General features: G+C 41.4%; 1 protein-coding gene across 1 annotated transcript in view; it reads right to left on the bottom strand.

The window, feature by feature from the left end:
* The window catches only part of Stk33 (serine/threonine kinase 33), a 72,471-nt gene extending 62,249 nt beyond the window's left edge, over nucleotides 1–10,222 (bottom strand). Inside the window, exons 1-5 of the mRNA XM_032895660.1 lie at nucleotides 10,010–10,222; nucleotides 9,126–9,239; nucleotides 6,948–7,061; nucleotides 4,612–4,716; nucleotides 99–237 (exon numbers count right to left, since the gene is read on the bottom strand). Of these exons, the coding sequence (XP_032751551.1) occupies nucleotides 99–237; nucleotides 4,612–4,716; nucleotides 6,948–7,061; nucleotides 9,126–9,239; nucleotides 10,010–10,222 (685 nt within the window). The remainder of the gene's footprint in view (nucleotides 1–98; nucleotides 238–4,611; nucleotides 4,717–6,947; nucleotides 7,062–9,125; nucleotides 9,240–10,009) is intronic.
* Nucleotides 10,223–12,525: the final 2,303 nt, after the last annotated feature.

Raw genomic sequence — 12,525 nt, 5'->3', positions numbered from 1 at the left:
TCTTGCATTGCCAAGTTCTACCAATGTGAACCACCCCACTTAAACAACAGTGATACATTTCTGTACAGAGATGGTGAGGGCCACAGTCCTTTTCTTACCCTTGCTATGAAGATATGCGATGGCTGATGCGAGACTTTGAATTATCAGCCTTGTCTCACTCTCTGAGAAGTGTCCTCTTTGATCCAGAACTTCTTTGAGTTCTCCATCCTCACAAAGTTCCATCACAAGGTACATTTTCTGACATTACAGATTTAAAAGACAGAACAAGAGAAAGTTATCAAGTTATATGTGTTATATATCAAAAGCATGTTCACGATCTTAATTTATTAATGTAAAAATGTCTTATCTACTATATATAAGCTATTGTCATAAATACAAGAGAAACAGAGGGGCAAACAACATAGTGCTGACCTCAGGAAGCTCAGCATGGTTACAATATCCCCATGTGATATATACTAACAACAACATGCCATGGATCTTGGGAGACAGGCAGCCTCTGCATAAAGAATGCTCCCTGAGAAGAGTTCAGACTAAACAAGTGAGCAGTCATTTCTGGGCAGGGAAAGTGGGGAAAACCAGGCAGAGCTGGTGGCCAGCGTACAAAGCCCCTAAAGCCTGGAATGCAGCAGCATTAACATAGCACATAGAGCTGTGTTAACAACACTGGAAGCTGTGGAATGGAAAGAGGAATATGGTCAAGGGTGAAACTAACAGGGAAAGGTTGGAACAAGTTTGTAAAGAGCCTTGGATAACAAGCTCAAGACTGTAGACTCCCCAAGCCCTTATGAAAAAAGGCATTGGAGTCGTTTAAGTCAGAGTCTTAAGGTGGAAGTTGTATAATGCCAATTTTGAATTTCTAAGTGAACACTACAATCTGAATTTACAGCAGGACTCAGCAAAATTTTTCTCTAAAGACCAAACCTAAGAGTAAACACCCACAGTCTCTGTGGGTGACATGACCTCTTTTACAACAGTGCAGTCTGCAGCTGCCTTGACATCAGCCATAAACAGTACAATTCTGTACTTATAGATGTAGGAAGCCAAATTTGGTATAATTTTAATGTTATGAAATATTAGTACTTTAAATATTGTCATTGGTTTGAAAATGTAGAAAACTTAACTTATGGGCCCTATGGAAACAGGTAGAGGGCCAGGCTGAGCTCACAGGTTGTACATGTTAACAGGCAGTGTCTATGAAGCACAGGCTAGACACAAGAAGGGAGGTGGGTTCTCAGTTACTTTTCCTGTTGTAATAAACTATCCTGGACAAGGTAACTTAAGGAACAAAGAGTGGAATCTAGCTCACGGTTCAAGGTACAGTCTATTATGATGGGAAAGTCACCACAACAGAAGCTTGAGGTAACTGACCACATTGCATCCACAGTCAAGAAGAACAATGAGAGCTAGTACTCAGCTTGCTTCCTCTCTTTTGAAGGATTTTAAAATTGGTGTGTGTGTGTGTGTGTGTGTGTGTGTGTGTGTGTGTGTGTGTGTGTGTGTGCATGTGAGCATGTGTATGTCCCATCATACCTATAGAGATCAAAGGACAATTTTTTGGTTCTCTTCTACCATGTAGATTCAACTCATGTCATTAGTCTTGGAAGCAAGCACCCTTGCCCACCAAGCCTTCTCACAAACCCCAACTTTCTCCTTTTTATTCTGTCTGGGACTCCAGCCCATAAAATAATGCTGCTGGTAGTACATGGGTCTTCCCACTTCAATTAACCTAGTTAAGATAATCCCTCACAGGCATGACAAAGGCTCATTTACTCTAGATAATCCCTGACAAGTGTGCCTAGAGGTTTGTCTCCTGGATGACTCTGGACTCTGTCAGGTTTATAATATTAACAATTGTAACAGGGGAAAGGAAAATACATGAGAAGTGCCAAAGAAGAGACACCAGGACTCCGTGGGTACAAGTGATGAGGAAGCAAGGATGAAACGCCTCCTCTGTGTCTGTCATTCCTTTCGAGGCATAGTGAGATATCTTTAGATATGCCACAGTAAAGCCACTTACTGAGTCAAAGATTTCTACTCAACTAAAAGGCGTGCCTTTTTCATAGGCCCTGCCATCAGACACCATTACCCTCCACGTTCCATTCTAACATATATTCTAGAGTTCTGTTGCTCTGAAGATTTGGGGATCGGTTCTGTTCTTGTATCAGCTGCTAATCCAACTTCTGCATTCAGTCAGTATGCATTAAAGCAGGAAGAGAGGCCGACATCTTTCTTCCTAGACCCACAATTCTGATTCACTGAATTTCAGGCCACTTTGGGATGTTAAAGCTTCTGAAACATCTGACAAATAAGCTTTTGAGCTGGGTCATACTTTGTTTCATTGGCAGCGCCACAGGGTGGCTAGGGACGTGAAATGGTAAGTGGAGTACTTAGAAGAGAAGGTTGCATTAGCAATAGTTATGATACAAATTGACATCAATTTTAAAATGCATGAGGAGCCAGACAGATTGCTCAGTTGTTAAGAGCACTGGCTATTTTTCCAGAAGACCCAGGTACCATTTGCAACACACACATGCCAGCTCACAGGCATCTGAAACTCCAGTTCCAGGGGAATCTATCGCCCTCTTCTAGCCTCTGAGGGTTCTGCATGCAGGGAGTACACAGACACATAAAATAAAAATAAATCTTTAAAAAATGTTAAACGCATGCTGGTCAAAGTTAGTGATAAAGTGTATTACTCAAGTCTTTTATGTGCATGTTTAGAACACAGTTAGACTTACAGGAAACCACTACACAGTCGGAGTGGCTGACCAGCAGTATACAACCAGTTCTACATCCATCTCCTTAGAATAGGTTCGGTGGAAAGTCTAGACATGTGTATGTTTATGGGCAGATCTAGCTCATGTGAATCAAAATCAAGCAATATAGAAAAAGACAACTAGAGATAACCAGTTCTCTTGCCTTCAAACTCGAGTATTTGGGCTCCTGCTTGTACACATGGTAGACTAACAGACTGGTTTGCCCCTCTGTTTAAATAATTTAAATGGAAATATTTATAAAATGTAATTTTCAGATATTAGCATTTGTCAGCATAGAGTAGTGTTGTCTGAGAGAGAGAAGCCCATGAGGCAAGCACCTGATTGCCCTAGCCTCAGAAGAGTTGCCAAACCCCTGGGCAAGATGGGTTGTCAATCAGAGATGATGAGATGAGAGGGGTATCTGTGGAATGCGGTGCCATTATAGAGCCTGCAGAGCGCAGCAGCAATGCTGGGAGGGTAGGAAGCTGCTTGGAACTGCCAAGCCAAGACTGCCTACAGGAGTACACGTTGGAGAACTTGCAGACCCAGGAACCTCCGTGAATTTAGGAGATGGGTGTCCAGAAAAACCAAGACAAAGTTTCCAGGGAAGAGTATCAAAGAGAGAAAATATGTACATACAAACACACACACACACACACACACACACACACACTCATGGAGGGAGGGAGGGAGCGAGCGAGAGAGAGAGAGAGAGAGAGAGAGAGAGAGAGAGAGAGAGAGGTTCTTCCTCAAATCTTCAGCAAAGTGACAATCCGCATATGCTTTGGAAATCAGCAAAGCTGGGGAACTAACCATGTGAAAGGCCAGAGGGGTGTAGCTCAGTGGCAGAAGTAGAGCATCATGGAACATGCACAAGGACAACTGTGGCCCTGTTACCAAGCAGTTGTAGTTAATAAAGTATAATGCATAACCCAAATTGACTATTAGTAGCTACTTTTGAGTCTGGCAAAGAAAATAAAGGACAGTAGCTACCATCTGGTAAGATGACTGTATTGTATCCACAGACCCATTAATCTCTAATCCCTCAATATCCAGATGACTCAGCACTCCACAGGTGAGACAGTTACTCAGAGAGAAGTTGAATAACTTGGCCATGTTCTCGTGACTAACAAGTAACATCATCTGGATGTAAAGAAACAGATAATCTGTCCACATGCCAAACCTACCTAGTATACTGCCTCCAGGTAGTAGAAGTGATACCCAAGTTCATCAACTAAAAAAAAAAAAAAAAAAGCGTGCAGTTGATAGCCCTGGGAGGCCTGCTCTTTTCTGAAGGGAAATGGAGAAGTAGATCTGGGGGAGAAGGGGAGGGGTATGGGGTGGGAATAGGGGACTTGGAGGAGTGGGTGGAGGGGAGACTGCAGTCAGGATATATTCTATGAAAGAAAAATAAGTTTAAAAAATGAAAATAAAGAGAAAGAAAGTATTTTCTATACTATGCCAAGAAAACATTATCAATTTAATCATGAAGCTAACCTTGCAAAATCATGGCAATAATGAAATGGGGTCTAGTATATGGACTAAGACAACTGGGAAGGATGCCGTCTCTAGGAAGCTCTATTTGCTATTGGATTTGCATGACATTTTTCTAATCTTGAACATTTGTTTCTAATGTGCCACCCAGAACATGTAACTAAAGACATCAATCTAATCATTACACACCTAATTATACAATCAATAATAGAAGTCCTTCAGAATGTTCTCATCAATCTCTAGTGACAGATATTTGCCAAGGACATAAGCAACTGTGCCCCAGAGGGCTACTTTGGAATGGAATGATATTCATTTTGTAATAATAACAACCTTCCAACTGCAGCTCCTGATAGAACTTTACCTGAGGCGACTCAAACACTTGTTCCAGGTGGATGATGTGTTGATGTTTGACAGTCTTTAGGATGTTCACCTCCCGCTCAAGTAACTTCACTGCAGAACTTCCAGCCTGAACCAAGGAAGAAACAGGTTGCTGTGGGAATGCCACTGCTACTTTCCTCAGTATGAAAGTTAGCTGTTTTATACCCTTTTCTACAGCTTTGAATAGTGTCTTTATTAAAACACACTGGAAAGACAAACGTAAGAACTTGTTATGTCATGTTGAGTTGGTATCCCTTGGAGGCCTGCTCCTTTCTGAAGAAAAATGGAGAAGTAGATCTTCCATCCCAAAATCAGATTAAATTATGCCCCTCTTTTCTTGGTCCATTTTCAAGTGGAATTTCATTTGACTTTGATCAATCTCTTAAACTATGTTTAAATTCTGTAAACATAGCCTCTGACCCCTCGTTCCAGTTTGAACGTATCCTTTTGATATTTTCTTTCAATCACCATAATCCTTGTATAGGATCCTTGATCAGCCCAACAAAAACAAAATCTTCTTGGGACCTCAGTCAGAGATGGCTTTACAACAACAACAAAATCCATTGTGGTCTTGTTTAGATTTAATTTACATGTATAATGCATATGTGATATATTATATTATATTATATTATATCATATCATATACTTACAATTAACCTAGTATTTATGTTACTTCCTGGTGTCCCTGGTTAACTGAGGAGAAAAAGAGAGGCAGAGACCTTGCCTTAAGACTAACCCAAGTCCAGTGTATCTCCTAACATCTAAGCCTTACTGTGCCTGGGACAAAGGGTATAATGAAGAAATCTCCAGGGAGCACATGGATATCCTTCAGACGTAGGCAAGATTGTCTAATCATCTAGAAAATTCTAGGATTCTCTCTATCTTCTTCAACCCTGACCCAGATCATCAGTTCTCCTGATACTGAAATTGCCATTATCTAAAGATAAATATTCTTCTCTCTTATGGGTCTTTTCTCAAGATAAAAATATTCTTGAAAGAGGTAACAAAAGACCAATTTCTGAACACACCTTTAGCTCCAGTTTGGGAAAGTACATAATGATTCTTAAGGGAAGAGACTGATTATAAGGCAAACATATTCTAGTTAAAAAATTTCCCTTAGGGACATTCTTGATTCCAATTCTTTTCCTGTTCAGCCTTCACTGTCTGAGTGAGGAGGATCCTGACCGCTCTGCTAGCACCCACTCATGTATGATGGAGGCACACTTTAAGCTTAGCCTAGAGGCTCAGAGAAATAGTGACCATGAGGAGTGAAAATTTCTGCAAGGAGAAGATCTGGAAGTTAGAAATTGTTCTCCTGCCATTCATCTGTCCCTACTGCTTTTCCCAAATGTCTTGACCTGTACACACTACAATAGACTGTCAGTTCCTGTATGGAAAGGTATCGTTTATTTCTCTATTAATGTACTGTATTGCCAATATCCGTACATGAATGAGAGACTAATGCCTGAAGTTGCAGCTATAATCTCCAACCCAAACCTCTAGCCCTGTAGACAACAAAAAGCAAAGAACAGCATGCAGGTGGCCCTGTAGTGTGCTTCAGAATTGCAGATGCTAAAGGGTTCTTAATTGCTTTATTAAAGTTGGCATGTCCACCCCATTCAACTTAGGAATTTACTACAACGTAAAAGTCCATATAGGTTACTGCTTAATTTTATAGATCCAATACTTATTATCACAAATCCAAGAAGAAAACACCATGATGGTGTCATTTTGCTTCTTTATCCAGACAGAGGATTTTGTAAACGTTGATAATGTGCTGATGTAAAGTTTGAGGTCTTAGATTTTAACTTAAAGAGAAGTCCAGTCCTCTGCCAACAGCTAACACAGAGAGAGTCAGCAGATACACAGGGACAGTAGACTAGACTGGAAGGGGGATTGGCCAACAGAAAGGAAACACAATTAAATGAGAAAATAGAATAAAAGTATATCAAACAACTCAGAATGGCCAAGAGAATTTACTTCCAGCTAAGACATCCAGCTTATAGCCCTATATGTACACATACTAAGTGCTAGTTCTTACTTCAGATTTACTTGTAAAGTTTATGTATTGAATTATACTGGTTCTGCTGACGCTTTTGCATTTTGCAGACAGCTCGAATCTGCCTGAGTACAGGAACTAGTCCCTTCCCAGGAGATTAGAGTGGTCCCCACACTTCTCCAGCAGTTAGTCCAGTCCTGGCCCTCAAGGGAAGACACAAACTGGGTGAATAAGGGAAGGTGCACTGCCCACCCTACCCCACCCTGGCACTGTACCCAGGCAATGCCACACCCTGGCAATGCCACACAGAGAAGTCTTACCTTTTCTTTATTCACTTTTTTAATTGCCCACTTAGCTCCTGTTTCCTTGTCTGTAGCTTCAATGACCATTCCAAAGCTCCCCTGTCCCAATATTCTTCCAAAGGTATAGAATTCCTGGAAAAAAAACAGTTCCTCCATCTCTGTGGCATTCACTGGGCATTAAGAATGAACATACAATACTGAAAGGTATCTACCAAGGAAAGAGGAATTCTGTTCTAGGGTAAGATCAAATAGAGACACTATGCATTTGCTTGAGTAGAACCACTGATCTAAACCAAGTATCTTTCTGATTTATCACTTAGCTTTTATTTTCAAAGAGAGAATGAACTGGTTTGGCCAACAGCAGTGTTCTGGTTTGCAGTGCAAACTAAAAACCACACAACTCCTTCCCATTGCTTGAAGAGTAGCATTGTAAGTTTCTGTAATGCAGATCATCAACAGAGTACAGATGAGTTTCTGAACTGATCATGCACAGGGCCTGGGATACATGGGACAATGGCTGGGGCAGTGCCACCAGGTAAAGCCCCTGTAGGGTTAGGCAGCTGAAGCCTCCCCTCGAGACTGCACCCTGGCTGTTGGAGAGTTTGGGGGTGCAGCCACCTTCACCTGCACAATGAAACGGCTGGGCCGCAAGCTCTGTTCCCTGCTGTTTACACTCCTCCTCCTCTTCCCCAGCACTGGAGCCACAGGGGCCACTGCACCTCACTTTCTGCACAGAAGCAGGGTACCCAAATTCTGGTCCTCATACTTGCACTGAAAGCACTTTACTGAATGGGTGATCTCTGCAGTCTTTACTTCATATTTTTATATTAATTAGAACCCTGAAAAGAATGATAAGGGTATTTATCTAACTGGAAAAGTGAAGAGATCACCAGAGCAGTGAGCAGATGAGCTATGTAAAATTATTTGACCTCTCAATCATTAAAAAGTCTGAACAAAGAGTGTACCACTTACTGCCTTTAGGAAAAGATTCTTCATGCAAATACCCCCCAGTTTAGGTGAAATCCCTTGGCCCTGCATGAGCAGGAAATAGTCTGCAATTCCTTTAGTAAAAACTTCGATGTGCTTGAAATTTTTACTGTGGTCTTTACTTCCTTTCTTTAGCTTTACTTCTCAATTGCCTCTGTCACAACCCATTGGCATAGAGGAAACCAGAAAGTTCGGGTGTGTCTTTCCTTGGAGTCATCCATCACCTCTAGCTCTTACAATCTTTCTGCCTTTTCTTCTGCCTAGACCCCTGAGCCTTAAAGGGATGGATTTAATGAAGATACCACATCAGAATTAAATGCTCCAAGTATCTCAGCACATTGTGCAGTCATGGGTCTCTGTGTTGATTCCTATCTACTGCAAGAAGCCTCGCCGATGAGGGTTAAGTGAGACTCTTACCTATGGAGATGGCACCATGGCATCAGAACTCATCTTACTGCTATGCTCCTTTAGCAGAACAATAGACTTAGTTTTTCTCACAGTGCCCATGACCTCTCTAGTCTTAGGTTTACATGCGAGTTTACAGGGACTGTGATGGCACTCATAAGACCTGCACAGGCTCAGACCAGTCAGGTCCCAGCACTGAAGGGAGACATGAACATGACATCTACCTGTAACCAAGATGCTATTTGCAACTGATACTCCAAATGGGGTGTCACTGCATCTACAACCACACTGCAGGCAAGACCCCATGCCAACACATAGTGGACTCCATGCTTTATTTTTGTTTCGTTTTGGGGTGTGTGTGCGTGTGTGTGTGTGTGTGTGTGTGTGTGTGTGTGTATGTGTGTGTAAACTTTTAAAATCTTTGTCTTTTTGGTGTTTATTTTGTTTTTTGTGCTTTGTGGGAGTTTGTTTTGTTTTGAAAGACAGAGAAAGAACAAAGATAAAGTTGGTGATATGGAAAAAGAGTTGAGGAAGGGGAAAATGGTCAAAATATATTGTGAGAATTTTTAAATTAAAATAAGTAAATTTGTTAAAAAGTTGAAACAAAATGATCAAAAAGAAGAAACTGAGCCTCTCTAGCAGTTTTAGCTTGCTTCCCGAATACCTCAATACCCGCTCCATTGTCCATTCTTATGTGAGGGACTTTTCCTCCTGTGACATTGCTCCCCGCATACCTCAATACCCGCTCCATTGTCCATTCTTATGTGTGGGACTTTTCCTCCTGTGACATTGCTCCCCGCATACCTCAATGCTCGCTCCATTGTCCATTCTTATGTGTGGGACTTTTCCTCCTGTGACATTGCTCCGATTCCGCTGTGACTGAGAAGATTTTCTCTCCACATTTGAAGTTCTTGTGGACTAGGGCCAAAAGATAATTTTGAAAAACAACTCTTAAGGTGAAATATTCTTTTAATGATGTGTGATAAGCTTTGATGGGTACCATACATATCGCATTTGCTGTATACAAAATAATTGACTGTGGTTTTCAAATCCAGAGTACAGTGCAAGCCACTGGCTCATTAGGCTAAGGAAGACTTTCAAGTGAGGCTGCAAGTGTCAGAAGGTTCAGGGGAAGAATCGGAGTCTGACTTTCCCTAAACTTACTGTCCCTTGTCACCAAACTTATACTAGATGGACTACAGTCTCCATTGTGCTCTTCACATATAGATGCTTACAGCCAAACCAGTTTATTGGGAATCCACACATTGTTTGAAAATCATGTGAACCAGCCTTGTAAAATATATTTTATATTCTTAGATAATGAAGCTACAGCTTACACTTTAACCTTTGTCATAAATCTTACCCTGTATCAGTTGAAGAAAGTTATCAAAAAGTCCTATTTAGTTAAACTTGTAAAAAGAACTTTTTCCTGTGTAAACAGCTTTAAAGAGCTGGATTAATAATCTTAACTGTTTAGGATCCTGAGAAATAATGCTGACAGTGACTCAAAGTATCATAAAACATGTAACTAACCAACTTTGCTTATCTTCTGTGGGAAGCAAATGGTTCTTTAAGAACTTTAAGAAGGCAATGGATTAGCTGACAAGGGCTCATAGGATAAAGAGTGATTTAGATATGGGAATAGAGAATGAGCTGTTGATTTGTGTTGTAGAATCTTCAATATTTACCAAATCTTTTAGAGAAGATTCTCTGCTGGCATTTCTTTCTTTTTTTCTCTCTTGTGAAGTAAAAATGTCTATACTACCAATACTCGATGTCTGTGACATTTCCACCACCATCACTGGAGAATTGCCTGCTGGACACACACAAAGTAGACCAGCCTGAGGAGACGCACAGTGTGGGCACGCTGTAGGAACCTCATCCAAGTGGTGGTCAGCCATTTGCTTAACTTTGCAACAAAAATAGCTCAAAAGAAATGTGTCCACTTTTTGAAAAAGAAAACCAGATCAAAAAGGATGTGGTGAGTTGCTGGTAAAGAATACAGCTTCCTGTTGGTGAGGTCCTTGGGTTAATGAGGTACCGCACTTCACGCATGGGAGCTGTGGGCAGAAAAGAAGGCACCATTTAGCAAAATCCTACCCTATCGCCTCCTGAAAATCTCAGGAAAACCAGCAACTAGAACCGAATTACTCCACGAAGAAAAGTTCATACTTAAAACAAAACTAGACCATAACATGGTTACTACCAACAACAATAAGCCTAGCTTATTTCTTGATAAGATTATGGCTAAAAAATCTGAAAAATATTAGTGTAGAATATATTGGTTTCATAATTTAAAGCTCCAGACTACTAGCTAATGGTCTCAGCACATATCTCTAATACACTTCACTAAAAGAAAAGAATAATTTGATTTTATAAAACCATTTAGTTGTAAAAGTTCAAAGGAAATATTAAAAGTAGCCTTACTTTCAGAGGGGAATAATGGGTACAAGTTTTTCTTAAGCTTAGTATTGGTATTTACAAGACTCTACCAAGCCGGGTCCACTGCTTCCATGGAAGCAGGCAGAGAATGAGTCCCGTGATTTGGTGACTGCCTTGGGAAACTTGCAGAAGCAAAAGGAGCATACTGTTGTGGATTTGCGTCATCCTAGTTCAGATACTCCTTTAAAGTATATTCTCTAGGCAGCTTCACTTGGCTTGGGAGGTTTAAAATATACTTTTATCTTTTGAAGTGGAATAAACTTGCTAGCCTAGGAAATTAAATGTCTTAATCTACTAAAGAACTCTATTTCTAGCCTTAGATACTTAGGGCTACTTATTACTTCTTATTAGTTACGTTTGTTCTTTGACAATTTCATACAGGTATAAAATGCATGGTCACTCTAACCCCTACCTTCTTCCTCTTCCTACAACCTTCATCCCCTCACTGCTTCCTCTCCACATTTCTTTCTCATGCTCATGTGTGGTATGGTGTGTATTTTGGGGTCCAGCTGTGGTTCCACATCCTTTGTTTCTTCCCTTTCAGGTATCAGGATGCCTCTGACTGGACTAGAAGGATGAAGCAGAGTCCAGAACAGGACTCTGGTCAAGCTTTATTCAGGGTGGGCTTGAATGCATACACTTTATTTGGGGTGAACCAGGGGTAGATAAGGACCTTAGCGAGTGGGAAGGAGTTTTGAGGTAAATGAAAACAATTGGCTAGAGTTTTAAAGTTCTATAAATGCCTTGTTTGCGTGGAGAGGCATTCCAGTAATCCTAGATAGTTCCTAGGCAGGTCCTTAGGGGTCAGGGTAGGAAGAGGGAAGGGGAAAAGAAGAAGTCGAACTTGGAATCTGCTAATTACTATTCCAGCTTCCCCACTTACTGCACGTTGGAGGTCAGGATCCACAGTCAAGGTCAGAGAAGGAGAAGCCCTTCTGGTCAAGGGAAGTCATCTATTTTGTGTGGAGCTCAAGAAAGCAGTCTAGACACATTTGGGCCTATTCCTTTTGTTCCATGATCTTCTCCTTCCCCTGGGTTTACCATGGCCTCCGTGACTGTGAGTTTGGAGTTATCACTTGGAGCTGACAAGCTCGGGGTGGATATACAACTGGAGACAGTGACAAGCTCGGGGTGGCTATACAACTGAAGACAGTGACAAGCTCGGGGGTGGCTATACAACTGAAGACAGTGACAAGCTCGGGGTGGCTATACAACTGAAGACAGTGACAAGCTCGGGGTGGCTATACGACTGAAGACAGTGACAAGCTCGGGGTGGCTATACAACTGAAGACAGTGGTTCTCCCCTCCCAGAATCTCTCAACAGCCAACAGTTCAGCAGGAAGAGTGGGCTCCATTTGCCCTTCCATGACTGATAGGGCCAGTCAAGTGCAGGTTGCCTGCTGTTGTGAACTGATGATTGCAATGTTTACCCAGAGTCTAGAGAATGGCATTTCACAGCCCCTTCTCTGTCTTTCAGCTCTTCCATCCTATATCCACTCCCTGCAATGTTCCCTGAACCTGAGAGGGAGTGGCTTAGATATCTTATTTAGGGTCAACCCCTAAACTGTTGCTTATTCTCAGCACCTTGGAATAGAAAGAGACATTTCTGTGATTTGGGTTGATAGGACTTTTGTCTATGGGCATGAACAGAGGCAAGGTGATGCTATGTAAGATAATTTTTAATCAGAACCAAGTGCTGGCCTCTCTCAAGTTCTTCACTGATTTTGCTTATCATATCTTTTATTACTGGGCCTTTGCTATG

This window comes from Rattus rattus, chromosome 2 (genome assembly GCF_011064425.1).
Source record: "Rattus rattus isolate New Zealand chromosome 2, Rrattus_CSIRO_v1, whole genome shotgun sequence".
NCBI lineage: Eukaryota > Metazoa > Chordata > Mammalia > Rodentia > Muridae > Rattus > Rattus rattus.
The sequence above is the reverse complement of the archived record's forward strand: the minus strand, read 5'-3'. Positions and strand labels throughout refer to the sequence as shown.